The sequence below is a fragment of the Zosterops lateralis genome, assembly GCF_965231275.1.
Source record: "Zosterops lateralis genome assembly, chromosome: 1".
Classification (NCBI taxonomy): domain Eukaryota; kingdom Metazoa; phylum Chordata; class Aves; order Passeriformes; family Zosteropidae; genus Zosterops; species Zosterops lateralis.
In genome coordinates this window covers 151,865,854-151,889,403 of record NC_139762.1, presented here as the reverse complement: position 1 = coordinate 151,889,403, position 23,550 = coordinate 151,865,854, and the positions used below count along the sequence as shown (strand labels likewise).

General features: G+C 48.6%; 1 protein-coding gene and 1 long non-coding RNA gene across 2 annotated transcripts in view; both read left to right on the top strand.

Annotated features, from left to right (window-relative positions):
* The window catches only part of LOC310910070, a 603,801-nt gene that overhangs the window by 227,448 nt on the left and 352,803 nt on the right, over positions 1-23,550 (top strand). The gene's annotated exons all lie outside the window — the stretch shown is intronic.
* Positions 1-23,550, top strand: part of ADGRB1 (adhesion G protein-coupled receptor B1) — a 204,776-nt gene that overhangs the window by 110,508 nt on the left and 70,718 nt on the right. Inside the window, exon 17 of the mRNA XM_083864984.1 lies at positions 7,637-7,775. Within this exon, the coding sequence (XP_083721110.1) occupies positions 7,637-7,775 (139 nt within the window). The remainder of the gene's footprint in view (positions 1-7,636; positions 7,776-23,550) is intronic.

The window sequence follows — 23,550 nt, the reverse complement described above, 5'->3', positions numbered from 1 at the left end:
AAAATATTCCAAGCAGCTGCAGTGTTAAAGATTGATTTAAACCCATATTTAGCTTAGTCTTTAATGAATTTCAGCATTTACCTCTCTGGCATGAGATCCTTTGTAACTGCTTTAGCAGCCAATCAAAGATTTATTTTATTTTATTTTTAATCAGCCTATTTCTTTCAAAGGCGCAAACCTTTTCATGTCCCTTTCTCTTAGGAACCATCCACACTTTAATTCAGCCCCGAGGTCCTGCACAAACAGTGACTCTGACACACTTTTTGCAGAAATATGATTGCAGGTTTTTTTATTTTTTTTTGTGTCCCAGGCTATTGTGCAGAGCCAAAGTGTCTGAAAGGCGCTTTCGGGCAGTCTTCGGTTGGAAATGAAAATTGCTTTTGGGAATCCCACAAAAAGGATTAACTTTGACTTCATCTCTGGTTTGTTCTCCAAATTAATAATCAATCTGCCAGCAGGACCCGTGCCAAGCACTCGCCTGGTTGGACAAAGGGGGAATGGCCCTTGTGAAACAAGAACAGTCAGAGAACCACGGTGTTGTTTGGGTTGGAAAAAATGTCTGGAGATTCCTTGTGTTTCTCAGATCTCAAATATCTCCCCCAATTTTAAAAACTCTCTCTGCTCCATGGCTCTTGCCACAACAAAAGCTCTCCTTTTGTGCAAATTCCTGTCCAGAGCAGCAGTTCTGTTTGAGAAAGTCCTTAAGCATGTGCTTAGCTCCTGTTTAAATCTACAAGACAGTGCTTAATTGCTTTTCCCCATCAAATGCTCAAATAATGTTCCGAGTCATGTTGTAACATATGGTGAGACATTTTTCCTGTGCAGCATCACTGGAATTACACCGGAGATAAATCTGACCACGGACGTTGGAGACAGAACCGACTTGTCAGGTTCCCTGCTCACCCTCCCAATACAACATCTTTTACGCCAGTCTGGTTTGGGGATTTCCACAATTCCTTTTTGACTGGGTTGTAATCACTCTGACTACACTCTCCTCTAATATTCTGCCCACGTTTTCCCTTTAGTAGAGTTTCCTCTTTCTTGCCTCCACTCTGGAGACTGCCTGGAAATAATTCTGCTCCCTTGTTAGCCTACCTGGATTCAATATTTGTCAAGAACTCGAATTCTGCTCTTTTCTCTTTGCCTCTGAGCTTTGAGCACAGATTCCCCAGCACAAACCCAGCGTGTTTTTTGGCAGAATCAAAGGCTTTTCTGTTGCTTTACAAACTAACCCTGAACCCACAGGCAGGCACACACGAACACACAAATGTTCCTCCCCTCATGGACCTGTTCATTAATAGCCCATTGTCTTCCAGAGTTTTCATCAGGCCCACAGTTAATGAATTTTGCATGCAAATGTGAAACATTCCCTTTTTCAATCTATATGCTTTGTCATTTGAGCTCCTGCCAGTGAAATAATCTTTATATGGCAAAATTCAGGGATTGAATTTTGAAATTTTGAGTTTAGGGTTTGAAGGCTGCACTGAACTATGAGGCTTTTGGTAACACTCGATGGTTGAACCAAACAATATATGGGCAGGTGTCTGCAACCAGCAAGACCCAAACTCCCTCAGATGTGTTTCCCTGGACCTTGCAGAAACCCCATTAGGTCTCTTTTAGGGGTACTGAGTATGGGACCTGCAGCAGGTGGTGCTGGACAGGCTCAAACAGTCACAAACCATGAATGGGACAACCCAAAATCACAAGGAATTATTGTGAGACCTCACCTGGAACAACAAATCCAACTCTGGGACCTCCAACATCAGAAGGATGAGTCCTGAGGAGGCCACAGAGCTGCTCCAAGGGCTGCAGCCCCTCTGCTCTGGAGCCAGGCTGGGAGAGCTGGGGGTGTTCACCTGGAGAGGAGAAGCTCCAGGGAGAGCTCAGAGCCCCTTCCAGTGCCTGAAGGGGCTCCAGGAGAGCTGGAGAGGGACTTTGGATGAGGGAATGGAGAGACAGGACAAGGGGGATTGATTTAAAACTGAAAGAAGGGAGATTCAGACCAGATACAAGGAAGAAATTCACCCCTGTGGGGGTGGTAAGGCCCTGGCACAGGTTGCCCAGAGAAGCTGCTCTGTTCCTGGAATTATCCAAGGCCAGGTTGGATGAGGCTTGGAGCACCCGGGGACAGTAGAAGGTGCCCCTGCCCATGGCAGGGGGTTGGAATGAGATGATCTTTAAGATCCCTTCCTACCCAAACCATTCCAGGATTCTACATCCACACTGGGAATCAGTGAGAAGAGGCTTGTGGCTCTTCTGCCACATCCTTCTACCTCCAAATAGGTTTTCCCAGCCCATCTCCAAGCTTCATCCTCAAAGGGTGCAGAGGTGTTTTATCCAAAGGGTGGCAGGCCACTGATAAGAGGTAATTAGGGAGGTTTGCAACAAGGAAGGAAAGGACGAAAGAAAAGTTATTCTTCTGAGGAGATTAAAACCAGAGGAATGGACATGCTCTTTGGAGCATTTGAGTGGTTTAATGACTGGTAATGACTAATTAATTAATAATCACTGGTAATAATGAGGGCCAGATTTTCATTTTTCCATTAAATGGTGTAGCTGGACTTATTCTGAGGTGATTTACACCAAGTTCCTGACTCAGCACATCCCCTTCACCCATCCTTTACGTGATTTATAGCAGCTTTTAAAGCAAGAACTGGATGGCTTTGATCCAATTGCTTTCTTTGAGTCCAACAGGATAAATAAGCAGGCACCAGACCAGGTCTTTGAAGAGCAAAAGGTGGTTATTTTATTTTTTTTTCTTGCCTCAATACTGCTGTGCACCTTCTGTGTGCATCTAGAAATGGATTTCAGGCTGTGCCAAGTGTGGCTTTGGCCCTGGATAGATTTTATCCTGATACTGCATTCAGTGCTGTGCTGTCAGCTTTTCTGCCATGGGAGTGTGAGACCAGGCACAGCATCTAGGGAATGTTATTTGTTTTCTGATACTTTCCCTGGGGTTTCCTGTTCTTGTTGGTTTTCTGATTTATTTTGCCTTTTTTTTTTTTTTTTTTTTTTTTTTTTTTTTTTTTTTTTTTTTTTTCCTTTTGGATGAGTTTACTTCTGTTGATGTATGGCCCAGATCTGTCCTAGTCTACTTTGAAAGCTGGTAAATGAGTAAATCTGGAATTTGGCATTGGAAGTGATGTGAGGGCAAATGTGTTCCCACATCTGAAGGGGGTTCAGGCTCCTTGGGGCAGGGGGTGTCTGTGTGTGGCAATGTTCACAAATCAGATGCTCTAAAAATGAGAGATTTAAGCATTTCTATTTGCTGGGAAAGGCTGCTTAAACAGAAAAAAAAAATAAAAAGCTGAGGATAGAGTTAAGGATAAAAGGACAGGCTGGAAGGCCTGGGGTTGTTTAGTCTGGAGAAGAGAAGGCTCCAGGGACATCTCAGAGCCTTTTTTCCAGTGTCCAAAGGAGCTCCAAGGGAGCTGGAGAGGGACTTTGGACAGGGGCTGGGGTGACAGGACACAGGGAATGGCTTTAAACTGCCAGAGGGCAAGGTGAGATGGGGTATTGGGAAGAAATTCTTCCCTGGGAGAGGAGAGAGGTGCTGACACAAGTTTTCCAGAGAAATTGTGGTGCCCCATCCATGGAAGTGTCCAAGGCCAGGTTGGATGGGACACTGAGCAGTCTGGTCTAGTGGAAGGTGTCCCTGCCCATAGAAGGAGGTTGGCAAAAAAAATCTTCAAAGTCCCTTCTAGAACCCTTCTATGATTCTAAAATTTTATCATTAGGGGCCTTTTAAAAGCACTTTTCTAGATATCCTCAGTCCCATAAATGAAAAAGATAAACAGAGCACTAAAAAACCCTCAGCTAACAAAAAATCCCCACCACACGCCAAATGCACCAATATCTATTAAAAAAAAACCCACAACAGTCCGTTCTAGAGGGAAAGTAAGAGCTGTTGTGGAAATCTGGACAAAGGATAAACTGACAGCAAGCAATGCAAATTAAAAGCTTGAAAGATACAAGAGGAAAAAAAATAGGAAAGGTATAAGAATTTTATTCTTCAGAATAGCAAAGATGAATAAAAAGCAAAATTTAGAGTGTACTAAACCCGTCATAAATCCTGATGGTATTGGTTTGTTACTAGCTCGAAATGACAGATTTATTTATAATAATGCAGGAATTTCAATAAACGCCTGTATTCTGTAATTGGAAGAGAGCCTGGTGCCTTAATCCACATCCTAGCCTAATGAAGTAATTTTAATTTCACCAGCAGCTGGAAAACCTGCTCTACATCATCCAGCAAAGTGAGATGTGGGCACGAGTAACAAGACAAAGCAATTTGCAACACAAGGATTTTAAAAGAGCAGGTTAAGACCAATTTGGGATCGCTGCTCTTTAGGAAAAGGAAGGTGGAAGAGTTCCCCAAATCTGGAGAGAGGAGCAAGGGTGTGTAAACACAGCAGCCTCACATCTGTTGGAGGCACAATATCCATCTGAAACAGGATCCAAAAATTTAGGGATTGTGGGTAATATTATGATTATAATTGAATAATAGCACGCTCATTGAAACAGAGGCATTAATAGCAATCAACTTATGGAAAATAGATTTTGTCAAGCTAAATTAATACTTTCTAGGAGAATACAGAACTGGTTGTTGGAGTCTGGGAATTTGTCATTATTTGTACACATCATAAATAAGGCATTTTTTCCTCAGTGACAGTGGATAAACAGAACAACTCAGTAATGCAGATCTTGGAAATACGAGCAGGACATAGAGGGGAGAACACAGAATTCAGATTTCCCATGAGACTGCCCTTGGATCTCCTGGTCCCTTCTGAGAAGGGTGGTGGGGAATGTCAGAAGGTGCAGGAAAGAGAGCAAAGAACAATGCCAGGGTCTGAAAATCTCTCTGAAAGTCTCCAAGAGATGATGTGACAGCTCAGAGAAAATCATGTGAAGAGCTGCTGATCCAGAGAAGACAGATTTATGTCCCATGAGATGGATGGACAGAGAACCACAGGATGACAGAATGGTTTGGGTTGGAAGGGACCTTAAAGATCATTTAGTTCCAGCCCCTTGCCATGGGCAGGGACACCTTCCACTAGATCAGGTTGCTCCAAACCCCATCCAGCCTGGCTTTAGACACTCTCAGGAATGGGACATTCAGACATTTAGTAGGGTCCAGACATTTAGAAAGCTCTGGATGAGCACTAGAAAAAAAAAAAAAAAAAAAAGTTCTGTGTATTGCCTACAACTTCTACAATAAAATTAATTTCTGGGGTTTTTTATGATTTTTTTTTTTTTTAAACTGTGAACAATTCTCCAACCCAAACCAGGAATAATGTAGGGAGGCTCAGTGTGACATGTTGAACAGGGTGTGAGCAGACAATGACAGCAGGATGTGCTGCTGCTCTATTACCCAGGCCATGGTGGCACAGGGAGGTGCAGGGAGGCTCAGAATCATTGCATGAGGAGCAGATTAGAGCCTGTACTGAGTCAAGACCTGCAAAGAACTTGTCTGTGACTGAGGGCAGGTCTCTGGAGCCAAGAGCACAGAGCTGTCCAGGCCATCTGTGATGCACCCAAGGCTGCTGAGCAGCTTGGCTCCATCTGGAGCTGCCCTGGGCTTGCTGCTGCGTTGCTGCCGAGGTCCCCTCCTCTGAAGATGGTCAGCTGTGGGGATGGGACATCTTTCCCCATGTCCCTTCAGTGAAGGCAGATGGCCCTTTTGGTCTGCCTCCATGTCCTGTCTCAGGCTCCTGTGAAGCCCAGGTTATGCACAGGGATGCTGATCTTCTCCCCATCTACTGAATTTCTGCACTTGCTCTCTGCATCTGCACTCCCTGTGTGAGCACATCCAGGAGAAAGGACTGGACCAGACACAGAAGCAATTGGTGGAAAATGACTGCTGTTTTTGGGTCCCTCACTGTCCCAGCACATGAGAGCAGAGCAGGAGATTCCCCTTTTCCCTGGCTTAGCCCCATGTGCTCACACAGAGATGGGGCTGCAATCATTTTTCCCCATGAAATCACCCCACCTGTGGGATGAAGACCAGGGAGACATCCCCATCTATGGCCCCTTCCCCATTCTGCTGCTTTTCCACATCCCGAAAGGCTGCCAGGACAAAGCAGGGATCTGTCCCTTTGATGTCTCCAGGTCCCTCTGGCCATGAGGGAGGAACATCCCTGCCATGCTCAGAGCTCTGGGAATGTGGGAAAGGGTTGAGGAGAGTCCTGGGCTGGTCTTTGGAGAAGGAATAAGGGAGAGGTGAAGCTGTGATTTGGGGTTCCTGTTGCTGTGGGAGGTCTATACACATGGGATTTGGAGCTGGGGGTTGGGGTGAGACAGCCCAGAGAGATGGGGTGAGAGATGGGGCTATGGTGGGAGTCAGGTGTATTTTAGGTCTGTAGTGTTATATCCATAAATGGGATATGTGTGACAGGGCTGTAGGGATGGGAAAGTGTGTTCAGGTTGTGTAGGGACAGGGCTGTAGGATTATTTATCCGCGTGTCCCACATGTGGATCAATATGGTGAGTGTCACAGGGCTATAGGGCTGTGCAGCACGTGTTGGGTGGGAAGCTGTGCATGAGTATATGGGATAAATGGGGCAGAGCTGTAGGGTTAAGGGTGTGTATATGGAACAAGTGGGACGGGGCTTAAGGAAATGCATATGGGATATGTTGGACTGGGCATAGGGCTAAGAAAGTGAATATGGGATAAGTGGGAAAGGGTTATAGGGCTAAGAAGGTGCATATGGGGTACATGAGGCAGGGTTGTAGGTTTAAGGTGTATGTGGAATAAGTAAGACAGGATTATAGAGGCAAAAGGGTGCATATGGGACATGTGGGACAGGGCTATGGGGTTACAGAGGTGTATATGGGATATGTGGGGCAGGGCTATAGCGTCAGTAATGCTATACTGATTATATATGGGACATGTGCGGCAGGGCTGTAAGGTTACAAAGGTGTACATGGGATATGTGGGAAAGAGCTGTGGGGTCAGGAAGGTGTATATGGGATGTGTGGGACAGGGCTAACAGAGGTGTATATGGGATGTGTGGGACAGGGCTATGGGGTTACAGAGGTGTATATGGGATGTGTGGGACGGGGCTAGAGGGTTACAGAGGTGTATATGGGATGTGTGGGACAGGGCTATGGGGTTACAGAGGTGTATATGGGATGTGTGGGACAGGGCTATGGGGTTACAGAGGTGTATATGGGATGTGTGGGACAGGGCTATGGGGTTACAGAGGTGTATATGGGATGTGTGGGACAGGGCTATGGGGTTACAGAGGTGTATATGGGATGTGTGGGACGGGGCTATGGGGTTACAGAGGTGTATATGGGATGTGTGGGACGGGGCTATGGGGTTACAGAGGTGTATATGGGATGTGTGGCTATAGGGTTAGGGAGGTGTGTAGGGCGATGGTGAGAGCGGGCAGCCCGGGGGCTGCGGGGAGCCGTTCCCATGTCAGGGGGTGATGGAGGGGTCACAGCGGCCCGGGGGAGCCGCAGACGGTCCCGCACCGGGAGCGGGATGGGGCCGCAGGTCCGGCGAGGGTCGGTGGGCTGGGGGCGGCGGGGGGCGCGGTGCCCGCTCCCCGCCCGCCCTGACGGCCGCTCTCTCCCTCTCTCCCCGCTCCGCCGCCCCGTCCCTCCCTCCCTGCTCTCCTCCCTCCAGCAGAGCCTCCGCCTCCGCCTCTCCGCCCGGCGCCTGGTCCTGGCGCGGCTGCCGAACGGTCCCGCTCGACGCCTCCCGGACCAAGTGCCTGTGTGACCGGCTCTCCGCCTTCGCCATCTTAGCCCAGCTCAGCCCCGACATGGTGAGTCCCGGCGGCGGCCCGGCGGCGGGAGGAGCGGAGGGGACACACGGGGGACAGGGCGGGATGGAGCGGGAGGGAAGGGGACGCGCCCGGGATGCAGCGGAGCATCCCCGGCTCTGGGTACCGCGGGGCGCGGCGGGGACAGCCCCGAGCGCCGCTGCCGCTGCTGCTGCTGCTGCTGCTGCAGTCCGGTGTCACCGGGGCCGTGGCGACAACTGCGTGAGGCTTTGCATAACCCTCCCCTTTCCTTCTTCCCGCCGTCCTTCCCCCCCGACCCTGAGCGCAGCTTTGGGGACGCGCGCACGGACATCGGGGCTGCTCCCCTCCATCCATCCATCCATCCATCCATCCATCCATCCATCCATCCATCCATCCATCCATCCATCCATCCATCCATCCATCCATCCATCCTTCCATCCATCCCCGCGCTGTTCCCCGGGACGCGAGCCCCGCTGAGCGGCCCCCCCGGGCGTCCCGGCTCCCGTGGGCTCCCCCAGGCGCGGCACCTCCGCACGTGGGTTATTCCGGGGGGGCGGAATGGCCCCGCTCCGCCTCCCTCCATCCCTCCATCCCCGCCTCGCCCTCCTTCCCGCCGCCCCACGCAGTTTTTGGGGGGTGTGTGTATGTTTCCCACTCTGGAATCGGGAGGAGTTGTGAAGTTTTTTTTGGACACGAAGTCGGTGCCGCGTCTCGGACGGAGCCTCCGGGAAAAAAAAAAAAAAAAAAGAAAAAAAAGAAAAAAAAAAGAAAAAAAAAAAAAGTGCGAGATTCCTAGAAATTATCGCTGGGCGGCTGCACCCTGAGTCAGAGCACGGGGAGGGTGCCAGGGCACTAAAGACGGCACGGGGGTGGTCCAAAGACGCTTCGCAGGCTCTTCTCTTCCACCTTGTGCTTTTGAATTTTTTTTTTTTTTTTTTTTTTTTTTTTTTTTTTTTTTTAAGTAGTTCATCCCTTTTTGGACAGTTCCCACCAACCCCTCCTCCACCTAAAGCTTCTCCATCTGCCTGGACACTGGGAGTTACTGGGCCCTTGCAATTATTTACTAATTATGGCTTACTTGTTAAGTGCTGGCTTAATTCGGCAGAAGGGGAGGGGAAAGGAAGAAAGGAAGGGGTGAGCGTGGTAAAGGGAGAGGGGGGATCACATTTTCCAAGATGAAGGTTTGGTTTATTATTAGAAACACTAATGTATTTGGTCCACTAGTTACCATGGAAACAACATCTGCACTGAAGTGGTTTTAAAGACACAGTGTTGGTTGTGTTTGCCTGGGCCCCAAGCAGGCCCAGCCACCACAGGGCTCAGAAATGGGCTCTGGGATGTCGGGCAGAGCAGCTTTTGGGATGCTCTGGACAGAGGCACCAACTCTGTGGTCTCAGGTAGAGACATTCTGGTTGAAGGATGCTCAGAGGTAGGACTGGGAGTGTGTTCCCGCTTGGAAGCAGCTGGCTGCATCAGTGCTGGCATCCCTGCACCCACCTTCTTCCATGGCTTGTTGTTTCCTTGTCCTGCCACCAAAAACCGAGCGGGCAGGGGAGCAGCTGCTGGGCTGGTGCTCTCCAGGAGTGTTTCCAGCCCTTCTCCAGGTGGACAGGGTGATCTCAGGTGAGCCAGGTGGGATTTATCACCTGCTCTGGGAGCCTGCAGGGCTGTGACCTGCCTGCCAGCAGCAGGGCTTCACCCTCCACCCCAAGCTCCAGCAGCTTTAGGGTCTGGCTCTAGAGGTTGTGATTGATGAGTGAGCCTTGCCCTGCATGGGAAGGACTCTGAGATATCCTGACAAAGTTTTGGGAGGTTACATGGCTGGGGAAAGTAAATTGGGATTTCTGCTGCAGGGAGGCTTCTAAGGAAAAGCCTGGAATGAGAAGAGCCCAGACATGCAGCTGAGCTGCTGGTGAAGGTTCCCTGTTTCAGAGGATCAGGCAGTGTGAGAAAGGCAAAGGGAATCTTCACCTTGGCTAAAGCAGAAGTTTCTCTTACGTAGATTTTATGTTCACACACAGTTTGGTATTATTTAATTAAGCAACCTGGGGGAAAAATGGTTAATTTGATGTGGTCAGATGCTGCTGACCCCTCAGCTGCAGGTGTTTGGGTATTATCTGGATAACACAGGGTGGGAGTCAGCCCTTTATCATCCTTGAAAGTATTTTGCATTTGAGAGTGGGGTTGGCTGCAGGAGGATACAGCTTCCTTCCCCCAGGCATGTTTTATTATATCTGCAACTAAACTCACAGCTGCTCCTTTGGGGTTTAGGCCTAAAATTGCTTCTTTTGCCCTCTTTCCAACTCCTCTGGCTGCTGGTTGGGTTATGTTTCCCCAGCTCAGTTTTTCCTGGCCTCAAGTCCACTCGTGAGCACCAGGATGAGTCCTTTGGCTGTACTGGGGGGAGAACTGGGGTTTGGATATCTCTTGAGTTCCCCCAGCTAAGCCAGTCCAAGGGTTTGATGATGATGATGGGGAGCACCAGCAAGGCTGAACCAGCTGGGACCCATCTCCTGCCTATGCCTGCCCTGTGAGCTTGCCCGGTTGTGCTCATCCAACTCCTCCTTCCCTCTCTTTTCCTCCCCAAATCTCATTCTGAACAAGCCCACGTTGCCTCCCGTCCCCAGAGGTGGCATCTCGTCATCGTTGGTGTCTGCGGTGGTGACATTTATGGTGCAGTTTTTCATGTGCCTTTGGAGCTCTCAGGACAAGAAGCTCCGTCCGCCTGTGTCATTAATATTATTTATTGCTATAAATCTCCCTTCTGGAGCCTTTGGCCCTGGCAGCTTGAAATATTTGTAACCCTGGTACGGGCACAGCTCCTTTGCAGTGAAAAAAAGGCTTTTGGGATGACTGTTGCTGCTGATTTGGACTGGCCAAGGACAGTTTGCCTGGGCTGGGACCTGAGAGTTGCTTGTATAGTGGGGAAAGGAAGAAGTTTTCCTTGATTTCAGGGGAGCTGGAGGCTGAAAGTGCTGTGGTTTGAATCAGTCTGGGAGACAGACATCCCTAAACCGTGATGGAGCTGTTCGGATCCAGCTCAAAGGCTGGAGTTCAGATTTGTGTTTGATTTCCCCTGCTATTTCCACTTGACAGAGGCAGCCTCATGCCCTGCTTTGGCATCACTGCTGTTTGACCATCATGAAAGATTAAGACCTCTTAAATTAAGGAACACACACAAGCATTTTGGGAGTGACTTTTTGTTTTACCTTTGTAGCCTGCCTGTCTGGGAAGGGCAATGCCTGTGATGCTGCACCTGCACAGCAGCAGTGTTAACAGAGAGTGAGGGCAAAGGGAAACCACAGAGCTGCGTGTGAGGCTTTGTGGTGGTGTTTCGTTTTTTTTTTTCAATGTATTTTGGCAGGTTTTGGAGGTGGGAAGGAAGCCTGAGGATGAGCAGCAAAGCCTTTCACTTTTTGGTTGTCTCAACTGAGTTTGGCTTGTGTTGTCTTTGCTGCCTTCCACCTCGTATTTGGCCTTTATAAAGTCAATCAAGCTTTAAAGCTTAGCTCAGGACAGCTTGGATGGGGTTTGGGGAAAGCTGTGCCAGGTGTCTCTGCCTATGGCAGGGCACTGGAATTGGATGATCTTTCAGGTCCCTTCCAACCCCGACTGATGGTTCTGTGATTTGTGCAGACCTTAGGGCTTGACAAATAAACCTCTGTTGTCTGTCCCCTTCCTTATTGGTCCTGCCTGCAGAAAGCTGAGCAGAGAGAGGCATCTGAGCTATCCTTTCATTTCTAGGCTTGATGAAGATCAGGAGCTGGTGGCAAGAACTTGTAGGGGTGCTGAGTTTGTTATGCTTGCGCTGAATTTTTTGGGACATCTCACCTCTGTGTTGGTGTTTTGTGACAGGCAAAACCAGCAGGTGTAGAGTTTTGTGGGGTTTGTTGTAGCAGAGCTGGCCTGGGTGAATGCTGGCCAGGCAGATGAGCATCCACAGTGAGCAGACCTGTGAGATGAGAGGAAAGGGCCTCAAGTTGTGCCGGTGGGAGTTTAGATACTGGATATTAGGAAAAAAAATCTTCATGGAAAGGGTTGTCAACCATTGGAGCAGGCTGCCCAATGGAGCAGTAGACTCACCATCCCTGGAAGTGTTCGAGAAATGTGGATGTGGCACTTAGGTGGTGAACTGATGGTTGGACTTGATGGTCTCAGAGATATTTTCCCACCTCAATGATTCCAGGATTTGTATCCCAGGATGCTGCAGGAGGCTTTGTTCAGTGTTATCTCCAGTTTGCAAGAATGGGAAGTGCCTTTCCTAGTGTGCTTCCTACCCTTGGGGATAGAGCTCCTCTCTCAACTCACAACATTTCCCTTTTTGTCCCTAAACCCTCCCATTTTGGGATGGAAGGGACCTTCAGAGATCTTGTTGTGCCCCAAGGATCTTCCCTCTGAAAGATTGTCCTGTGCTACAGGAGCTTTCTGTACTTCATGGACAGTGCACACACACAAGGTGGGTTATTTTAAGCTCCTAAAATTCTCTAGGGCCTCTCTTGCACAGGGAGGAGATCCAGGTTTCCCAGCAGCAAAAAAATTTTTAAAAAAATTGGTGTTATGAATCAAATATTTTGTAAGAGTGTAGCAATTCTGACAACATTTCGATGGAAAATTATAGCAGTTTTATTTAGATAAGACTGGAGAACTTCATTTGGAGGTGAACATTTTAACATTTATATTCTTCCATCAGTTGTCACGTGAAATTTGGAGTCTGGATAGGAGCAAAGCCTTTTGCATACCTTGAGAACTGACAGTTCTCATGTTCACAACAGTTTCCAGACTTGGTTAATATCGGTGCTGCTTTTTCTGCAGTTCAGAAGTTGGACTTTTCTGAGGAAGGGAAGTTTTCGGTTTTGCCAGGCTCAAAGTCTTTGAGACATCAAACTCTGGTCAGGTTGTCCAGGGGTTTTTAGAGGAAAGTTTGGTGTATTTGGGTGTGTTGTTGAGGCTACAGCCAGAGCTTTTCTGTGCCTGACAGTGAAATTGTGACCTTGAGCTAAACACTGCCTTGCTTTCTGCCTCCCTTTCTCCAGCTGCAGCACCCTGGCAGGTGACATCCCGGGCTCTGTGCATCCACATTTGCACAGTGCCCTGAGCCTGAAGGGTGCTCCAGGAAGCACCGAGTGCTGTCATTTCCCTGACAGAGCATTAGGAGCCTCCTCTTGCCCGCTTGGCAGGAGCTGTGCCAGGGTGAACATTGCTGAGCCACGAACATTTGGGCTTTTGAGGTCCAAATCCTCTGCGAGCTCCCGCGCTCATGCTGCTGGCACCTCTCCCTGCAATCACCCCGTCCTCTCCAGGATGCTGCTGTGTGTAGAGAGTCTCTTAGGAGCTGATTATGCCTCTTGAGCTGGAAACGTTGCCTAAGATTTCCTGGGGATTTGAGCTGTTGGCACTGAAGTCCCCCTGGGTGCGGAGATGCCAAGGGGGGGGTGGTGAAGGGCCACTCCAGCTGGACTCCTGCTCATCTCAGGAGAGCTCCATGCTGGGATTGGGGGAGGACGTGGTCTAAGTGCTACTGGGGATTTCTGGGCTTTGCTTTTCCACAGCAGGAGCAGCTGCTGTGTTTTCTCTAGGGTGCTTTTCCTCAAGGTCCACGGCAGCTTGTAGGATCAAGCTGGTGATTCTGTAAATCACTGCTGCTCTTTGCTGTGCTCAGCAGGGAGGCTCTTGTCACTAAATCCAGTTTAGCCCTCCTGAGTTTCAGCAGGGGTGGATAGTATGGAGAAGACAGGGTGGGAACCAGCTGGGCAGACAGGTTTCCCCTCCTACTCTCTCTCATAATGTGATTAAGAAGGAAATAGGATGTGTGATGCTCTTAGGGGGCCAAACAGGCCAACCCACAGTCCAACTCTTTCTTGAAAAAAGTTCATTATTTTTCCAAAGTGCCCTCTTAACAGAAAGCACTGAGATGTGTTCTTACATTTTTGCTTTGCTGGAAATCACCTGATTTTAAAGGGTTATCCTGTCACTAATTTGGAGTCTGTTAGTTTGTGCTGCAGTGTTAATTCAGGCTAAATCTCATTTGAGTTTGGAGAGGACCTGGAGTTGATGTACAGGTGATTTGTGTTAGGTTTTAAGAGGAAGGGGATCACTGACAGAGCTTTTGGTGTGCTCCAGGTGCCGGGGGCAGCCTGGGTTTGTTATTCTGCTGCAAGAATTGACTGGAGATAGCCACTGCTGTGTGCCCTACACAGATATCTAATAAAAGATCCCATTAGCAAATAAGTGATTGATATTGGAACATACACAGGCAAGGCATGAGAGACAAGTGGGACAGGAATTCCCTCTCAGCGCTGTGCTGTGCTTCTAGCAGAGACAACACTTGAATATATTAAAAGAAGACAGGTAGCACAGGAGGTAATAATAGGAGGATTTGGCTCAGCATAATAAGCAGTCATCCAGCATCCCACCTCCTTGGCAGCTGTCTGCGGATTTCGCTGTCTGTCGATCCGCCGGCTGCTCGGGGAGATATTCCCAGCTGACAGCTTCCCTCCCCGAGCTCCTGCTCAGCGCTGGTGGATTCGCCCAGGTCTTTAACTCCTGACAAAACTCCAGCTCGTGGGATTGCAGCAATGTGGGGCTGTGGCTCGGCCCCCGCCAGCCAGCCGAGCTCAGCGCAGCCCTGGCAGGGACTCTTCTGCAGGCAAATGCTGCATCACCCTCCCGTTATCTCTCCATCTGAAGGGGACGTGGGAGAGGAGCAGGATCAAGTGGCTGGGAGCTTAAAGCCGTTGTGGGATTCAGTGCTGGAGCGTGAGTAATGCCGAGCCAAATTCACCCTTGGGTGGAAAGGCGCTGGCATTAACCGAGTGACCCCAGGAGCAGAGCAGGGCTGGGCTTGGTCCCCTGTCCTCAGCTCAGATTAAAGCCTCACGGAGAATGCCCTGGGATCCTGCATGTCCAGGCATTCCTCAGGGATTTGGTGCTTATTCTGAGCTGCTGTGCTTAATGGCTTGTTGCCATGAAGGCAGCTTAGCAAGTGTGACAGCTGCCCTGTTACCCCACCGCAGCTCACTGCTCTGCTAAAGGAGGTGTGCATTTAAGCCAGGACACCAGGCTCTTCCCAATTCCCATTTTCCCCTTTCCTAAGAGCTCGGAAAGCAGCGCTCAGCCTCGCTTGTGAGCAGATTTGAGGGCCAGGAATATGAACCAAGTGTGTGAGTGTTACCTGCCTGGGATTACTCTGCTCCGGGTCCAGGCAGGATGACTGGCACAGCCCAGAGTGTGGGAGGACAGGACGTGTGGGAGAGGACCATGTGTCAGAGGTGTTTGGTGTGCTGCCTCCACACTGATGGCTGAGCTCTGTGAGACATTTTTGGCTCTTTCCTCAAAGAAAAAAGGCTGAGGGGAAAGAGGGTGATAATCTTCAAATGGGTTGAAGGTGGCTGTGGAAAGGGAATAATCTGCTTTCTGTGTCTGCTGGGGATTGGGCTCAAATTGCAGAGTGAGAGATTCAATTCAGGCACAGGGGAAAACCTTCTGACTGCAGGGATAGTCAAGAGCCCAGACTCCATCAACAAAGGTTTTCTTGAAGAGGCTGGGGGTGGTTTTGATGGTTTTGCATCAGGCTGAGGCATGAGCTGAGCTTGTCAGGTCTTTTCCACTCTCCTACCTGGAAGTGTGTGATGTAGATCCCCTTGGTGTCTGTGTCTTGCTGTGTATGAAGAGAGGAATGTGGCAGAGGGGCAGCACATTGGTGGGAGGCAGAGGAATGGGCTGGAGGCAGGTGGGGAAGCCGAAAATCACTGAGTCTGTCCACAACTTCCCACTTCCACCTGTAGCTGTCGATCCACTGTCATCTCATATTTACAACCTGTGCCAGCCAGGAGGCTTCAGCTATGAGAGCACCACTTCAGCCTGCTCAGCGCTGAGCCACAAAGCCACCCTGACCCAGCAGAGTGGGAAATTCAGCTGAGTTTTCCATCTGGAACCCAGGATGGTGGGATGGAGGCGGGCGTGGGGGCCCGTGTAAACTGTACAAGGTTATTAGTCACAGTCACGTCTGCCAGGATTGGGCTGTGGGCATTGCACCAGGCTGGGCTTTACAGGGGAGGTTTGAAGCTCTGGATGGGAGTGGGCTGTGGATATTACACCAGGCTGGGCTTTACAGAGGAGGCTTGAAGCTCTTGGGGGGATTGGGCTGTGGGCATTGCACCAGGCTGGGCTTTACAAGAGAGGTTTGAAGCTCTGGGGGGATTGAGCTGTGGATATTACACTAGACAGGGCTTTTCAGGGAAGGTTTGAAGCTCTGAGTGGCTTTCGAGGGTGTTCTCAGGGAGCTGCTCCCAAGGCAGGAGGACGGCGTGGGAGCATCACAAAGGGGCTTGTTTGAAAATGGTAACGAGTGGGTGCTGGAGGCTGGGCTTCATGGGCTCATGGGGTGGCAGTCAGAATTAGTGCTAAATGAGATTATCTTCCTTTTCCAAGCACTTCAGGCACTGAGCACGGTGCATTCAAAGAGTCAGGCGAGCTGTCGAGTGTTCCTTGGTTTTCCTCTATTACTCTGCACCCATCTCCATTGTGCTTTGGCCTGGAAAAGTAATTCTTTAGGTAAATTTGACAATCTGCTTCACCTCTAAGACCTTTATGCCCTGCACAAAGGCTAAGATTGCCTTTAAATTGCCATGCTGTAGGAAATAGGTAAGTCATTTTTATTATGCTTATTTAAGCCCAAATTGAAGCAGTTTTGTGTGAAGGTTTGTGCCCTTCGTACTTTTGCTATCAAGTAATAGCTGGGTGGATAAACCTGCTGGCAAGATTCTGGTCATCTTTAATCAAAAGTGGGCAATGTGTGTGGAAAAGCAATGTCAGAGTTGTAATCGGGAGTGTTTGAGCTCGAAGTGTCCCTCTGAATGTGAGGAGTGTCTAATTAAGACACTGATATTGTGCTGGGTGTGATAGCCGGCCAAAACTCAGCCTGCAGCTCCATTGCTCTCTGCCTACCTGCCCTGCTCACCACAAGAACATACAGAATATATTCAATAAATCCGTGAAAGCAAAATGACTCCACTCTTCTCCCACAAGTGAGACGACGCTTTCATTTTCCATGACAAATGGTTCTCTCCCCTCTTTTTAAACATGGTGATCATGCCAGCATCTCCCCAGGTGGGGAATATCCGACTGCTGGGGCCACTTTTGGTTTTGTTTATATCAGCTCAGTACAGCTGTAAATCCAGAGGCTGTTACAGCTCTGCTTTCCAATCACTCAGCTGTGAATGAGTTGGGGGTTGGAAGCTGATTCCTTGAGGGCTACTTGGAGATCTCTGCTCCACGTAGAGAGAATTTGCACCAGTGGTTCCCCAGTGACCAGCTGGGGATGGAAACACGCTGGATCCCAGCTAAATCCCTTAGATTGCAGTGGGAATAAAGCTGTCATTATCCTCAAAACAGCAGAATAACCCAAATGGCTGAAATCCCTTCATCTTCTTTTCTTAGCCAAGGAGCCCCTGAAAGCCTCTGAGGACTGGAAGTGAACTGAGGAGTTTTTTACTCCAAAGTTGTTGGTTCAGCCTTAGTTTGGTTCATTGTTAGGAGCAGGGATCTCCAGTGATTGAGCAGTGAGAGATGGGAACATCTGCAAGTAATAATTAAGGTTTGTTCAGCCTGGAGAAGAGGGGACTGAGAGGAGACCTCATGGGGGTCTGCAGCTTCCTCATGAGGGGCAGCACCAATTTCTTCTCTCTGTGACCTGAGGGAATGGCTGGAGCTGTGTCAGGGGAGGGTTAGACTGGACATCAGGAAAAGATTCTTCATCCAGGGGGTTGTTTGGCACTGGAACAGGCTCCCCTGGGAATGCTCAGAGCCCCAAGTATTTGGACAAAGCTCTCAGGCACCAGTGGGATTGTTGGGGTGTCCTCTGCAGGGCCAGGAGTTGGTCTGGATGATCCTTGTGGGTCCCTTTGAACTCGTGATATTCTATGATTCTCTGAATTAAAGGGTCTCGGATAAAGGCAGGTTTTAAGAGATTTTTCCAAGCATGGCTTGTGCAGTCTTTGCACAAATGTTCATTCCTTGTGCTTTGGAGGAAGGGTTTTCTTGAGGACTGCTCTTCAACAGGCAAGGGGAAAGGGAGGGTGGATATTTGCTCTCTGTGATGGTCGGCAGATGGGTGATCTGAGCATCCTGGGCAGGAGCCATCCTGCAGACACCGAGACCTCAGGTGTGTCCCCACTCCTCAGGCAGGTCTCTCCAAGGGGCAGGGTGCACAGAAATGGGGAAGGAACATTTTGCCTGTGCTGTGGGGAGAGCTGCTGGTCTGGCAGCACTCTCCAGCACACCACTGATAGTGTAAAACAAACAGCGGGCTGGTTTGGAGTAATTTGGTGAAATGCTGTTGCCTGGCATGGAACCAAAATACTGCTTAAATCAGGATAAACACAGTCTGGATTCTACTCTCATTTTCCATTGCCAGTCTGCTATGGGCTTATTTCATTTTAGCTGTGTGTAAATCTTATCACATTTCTCCCTGCAAGGTGCTCAGCTGGGAAGCTACAAGGGATGAGGGCAACGAGCTTCCAAGTCAGTTAAGGAATTTGAACAGGTTGTTCTCTGTGTAACACAAGGAAAGGACAATTCCAAGCAGGAAGGTGCAGGAAAGAAGACCCATTTTTAAAGTAGTTACAGAACATACGTCCCTATGGTAAAATAATGCCAGTAATGGTAATAGTGGTAGTAGTAACAATTATTATTATGATAATGATAATAATTGTAAGCTCCATGGCAGAGGCTGCTCTAGAACAGAAGCAGCTCGAGCAGCTCCTGTAATTGTCCCTAATATTTAATTTTTATAATGCTCCCTGGATGTGTCTTAGCTTGTGGCAACCAGCAGCAATGTTCAGAACATGGCGTGGTCCATGAATCATCAGATCGTTCAGGTTAGGAAAGACCTCCAAGATCATAAAGTCCAACCTTCAACTGAACCCCACCACACCCCCTAAATATCTCAGAGTGCCACATCTGCTCCTTTTTTTTTTTGAACATTTCCAGGGATAGTTACTCCATCAGTTCCATGGGGAGCCTGTCCCAATGCTTAACCACCCTTTCAATGGAGATTTTTTTTCCTAATATCCAAATTGAGCCTCTCCTGATGCATTTCAAGACCATTTCCCCTTGTCTTTTCATTGTTTGCCTGAGAGATGCAGCTGACCCTCACCTCAGCACAACCTCATTTCAAGGACTTTTGGAGAATTAATGTTGCACTGAGCAGTATGGACAAGTCCCCTCTGCTTTGAATGTTTGTGTGAATACCTGCATTGTGCCACTTCATCTCGGGGCAGTGCAGTGGATCTTGGAGCATTTGATTTTCCAGGACTGACAGGGGGAGATTGAGGTTTGCTGTTTCCCGCAGTACCTGTGTCAGTGCTGCTGCACAATGTGATTAAAGTTCACTTCTGCCCCTGTTTTCTCAGAAGCAAAGAGCTGCTGCCCGTGGAAGAATTGGCCATTTTGATTATTGCCAGCTCCTTTGTGGAAAATGGTTTTATTTTGTTCTCTCTATGCTTTAAAGGGAAAGGCTGGAACAGAACAATTTTTCCATATGCAAGAAAAGCAAAGATTTGAAAAGCAGACATGCCATCTGACCAGCTCACAAACAGTTAAGCCAAAGGCTCTCTCCTGTCTCTCCTCCATCCTTCCCAAGGGTCTTGCACAGCAGAGAATAAGGTGCTGGTGCTTGATTGTTGTGACATAGCCCTAGGAGCCCCCCGAGGCGTTTGCACGCAGCAGGAATCTAAGCTGAATTAAGCTTTGGGAGAGAGATGGAGGTGCAGTGCTATTCCCTTCCATGTCCAGGGGATCAAAACAGGCCCTCTGAGAAGATAAAGCTGGTGTTTGCCACCTAAATCAGATCAGCTGAGAGGCCTTTGGAAAGATTGGCTTAAGTGATGGAGCTGTGTGTCCACAGCTGGGAATAGACCCTGCTGTCTTCCCTGGGGTCCCCTGGTTCCTCACACTGTTTCCCAAACCCACAGCTGGCAGAGGGATGCAGAGTGACTCCAAGCTCTTCTCCAGAGCTCCATAAAACCAGGATTTCAGCAGCTTCACTGAGCGAGGTGCAGTCGGAAGGGGAAAAATAAAGCGAATAAAGCTTAGAGTGTTTTGGAGAATGATGGTGAAAATGTTCGAGAGCAGCTGGCTGGTTGGGAGGAGAGTGGTTCTCAGCATCGACATGGGCCTGATCCATCCATCCTTGACATCAGGACTGGATATTTAGGCGCTGGGAGAGCAGCCTGGGAGTTCCAGCGTGGCAATGAGCTGACCCTAGCCTTGCTGACTGGCGAGTAGATAATGCCCACTGTTAACTCCTGTAATTCCCTGCCAGCCTGCAGGAAATTATCCTGACAGTTCCCATTAAGGAGAGGCTGGGTGACCACTCCCCTGCCCTGAAAACTTCCTCAAGGCTGTTGGCTAAAAGCAAATTGTCACGTCGTATCTTGCCAGCAGACTCAACATCCACTGAAGAGTTAGCGATTGTTAATAAATAGTAGTGTGTTAAGACCTCTCTCTGGGTGATTTTTGTGCGCTGTAATTACACAGAATTGCCTGTTTAGACTGGCCAAATAACATAAAAAGGAGCCCTGAGCTCCACAAATGTGTTCCTGATAATGGGTGGCTATTAGCTTTGACATGGCCAGTCTGTGGTTTTGATGTGAGGGAAGCAAAGCAAGGTGGAAATCCTCTGGACCTGCCTCACGGTGGCAGGGGCTGAGCTGGGAAAGTGTCACATCTTCCAGAAAGAAGGTGTGAAAAGATGACTTATTAATGATGCCTCTAAGTGATCTTCATGCAGGGACCTCAAAGCCCTTCTCAGAGGTTAAATGATGGAGAAGAGAAGGCTCTGGGGAAGACCTTGTTTTGATTTTTCAATATGTGAAGTGTTATAAGAAAGGTGGAAAAAGACTTTTTTACAGGTTTAATTCAGGATGGAGGTAATTTTAGTAGCCAGTATGGGACTATATTTTGGGTTGTTTGACGCTGATATTGCTGCCACGGAGTGAGAGGATGAAGGGGAATGGCTTAAACTGAAAGAGGATGGAATTACATTAAATATTGGGAAGAAACTTTGCCTTGGCACAGGTTGCCCAGAGAAGCTGTGGCTGCCCCATCCCTGGCAGTGTCCAAGGCCAGGTTGGACAGGGCTTGGGAGCAACCTGGGATAGTGGAAGGTGTCCCTGCCCATGGTGGGGGTTGGAATTGGAAGATTTCAAAGGTCCCTTCCAACCCAACCTATTCTGTGATTCTGTGGAGAAAAAAAGAATGTTTTGGTCCTCTCTCACTGCTTGTCTGCTTTGAGTTGAGTGAACCCTGTTGACTTCTGACAAGGCTGACCCATGAAAAAATCTCCTTTCACACCTGGCCCAGTCCTGCCTTTAGTAAATCCCTGACATCGACCAAGAAGAGCTTGTGTCCTGCTCTCCCTCTCTCCCTGTCTTGAAATCACTGCAAGAAATCGTTGGTCCAGGGAGAGAAAAATCTGAGCTTTCCCTTGAGCAGGCTCAGGGTACATGGAAACTTCCCATCCCAACGAAGTATAAATGTGATATCCACAGGGCCTGAGCCTGGATGAGAAACCCTGAATCTGACTGAATTGGGCGTTTAAAAAAATCAGTGTTTTTTTGGCAGCTGACAAGAGCACATTCACCTCTTGGTCACTCAACCCTCCTGAGCTGTTTTCTCCAGCAGTGACACACACCCTTTTGTTCTGGAAGCTGTTTCCTTCTGTAAGCCCTGCTAAAAGCATTATTTTCCAGCAATTTTAACAACTCTCTCCCTGCTTTGACAAGAGTTGTCCAACCAGCAGTGAAATCAATACAGTGAGGCTTAAAAAAAAACCCTTCACAGGAGTCATAAAAAGCTTTTGGCCCAGTGGCACAGCAAAACCATTTCTTGCAGTTCTTGGAGTAAATCCCACCCAGCCAGTCCAGTTCTGTGTCAGGAGAGTGGAATGAGCCTGGTTGCTTTGAGCTCCTGACCCGTGAGGGGAGGGAGAGGGACTTGCTTGGTCTTGCAAAGATGTAAAGGGCACTCTGATCACAGCCCGTGGGACAGCTACAAAAATTATAAAACCAAATTCCTCTTGCTTGTTGTGCCTGGTGGCGTAACAAGGAGTAAAGATACAAACTGTAGCTCGGGAGGTGCGTGGAATAATTTCGGTTGGGGAAAGAATGTCCGAGACCGTCGAGTCCAACCGTTAACCTGGTAATGCCACGTTCACGGCCCAGCCACGTCCCTAAGTGCAATATGCAGACATTTCCTTAATGCTTCCTGGGATGCAGATTCCACCACTTCCCCTGAGCAGCCTGCTCCAACACCTTTCAGTGAAAAAAAAAAAATTCCTGACAGCCAATCTAAACCTCCCCTTGTGTGACCCCAGGAAGAACCCTGTCACCAGTAGAGGGTTGTGGCTCTGGAATGGGCACCATTCCAGATGGTGTGGGATGGGAGCTCTGCATCTCGGAGAATTCCCAAATCCAGACAAAGCCATCACCAGCCTCACCTGATGTTAGTGCTGGTCTTGAGCAGCAAATTGGGTTGTAAAGTTGTAAAAAATGTCCCTTGCAACTGGAGCTCCTGCAATTCTCTGACTTCATGAATCTTTAATTTCAGATGTGCAGGAAGTCAGGCTCAAGGCAACTATTATGAATAGCAAACACATTTCTAAAACCAAACAAAGCCCACCCCCCGCCAAATTCCAAATTCGTGTGCTTGTGTTTAATTTCAAAGCAGAATAAATGCTTTAATTTTTCAGTGATTTTATTGATGTGATGTTGTGCCTATAAAGACTTTATTCAAGCCTTTCTTGGTATCAAGGATGGAGAAAGCAGAAAGAACAGCTTGGTTGTAAGGTCTGGGGCAAACTACACAGCATTAAGAAATACTTTGTTCTAATTGGAGCCTGTTTGACCCTGGAGCCAGAGCAGGGTAATGGAAAAAGCACGACTCAAATCGAGTCGCTTTTCACAGTGTTCTGCAGAAAGCCAGAGAAGGAAAGGGAAAAATGCAGAGAATTTGAAAGGAGGAGAGCCGGAAAAATGCATTAGGAGCAAGAAGAAGAAAAGGCAGAATATGCCATGGGAAATAGCCAAAGGAAGGGAGACAGAGAAGACAAAGGAGAGCAATAATTAGGGAGAAAGGAAGAGAAGGATAAAGAAGGAAGCAAGGTGAAATTGTATGGGAAAGGAGGAGCGTCCTTCTGCCCTGCCAGGCAGAGCGATGAGGTGGCAGGACAGCGAGTGCCCCCAGGCAGCAGCGCTCGTTATTTCCATCCTGGCTGATGTCATTGATTGCCTCCCTCCTCCCCTGTCTTGCCTGGTGACAGAATCGCAGCCCTTGCGACTCAGAACAGCCTGCTCTGTTCCCGACTGGCCCAGGGAAAAGTTTTATCCTCAGCCTCAAACAGGCACAGCTTTGTCTGTGTTTTCAGGGGGTTTTTGGATGGCCCCTCTCAGCAGTTCCTCTCTGGGACCACCTCCAGTCCAGGCAGGTGGGGACCCTATTCCTGGGCTGTCTTCTGCAAACAACCAGTTCTTTCCTCAGTTGTGCTGCTGAGAAAATCCCATAGGACTATTCCTTCTCTTACCTTGACATTTTTTCTGTTGGTAGCATCTTTATTTTTTAAACCGACCTTGATTTTCCCATTTTTTCCATCTTTAGAGAAATTTCCCTCGCAAGGCTCAGATCCTGCAGCATCTGACCACCTTCTGTCAAGGGGTTTAATTAGTCAGAAAAAAATAAAACAAACTATGTTTCGTTTGCTGAAGGGAATATGTGATGGATAGAGAAAGAAGGTGGGGAG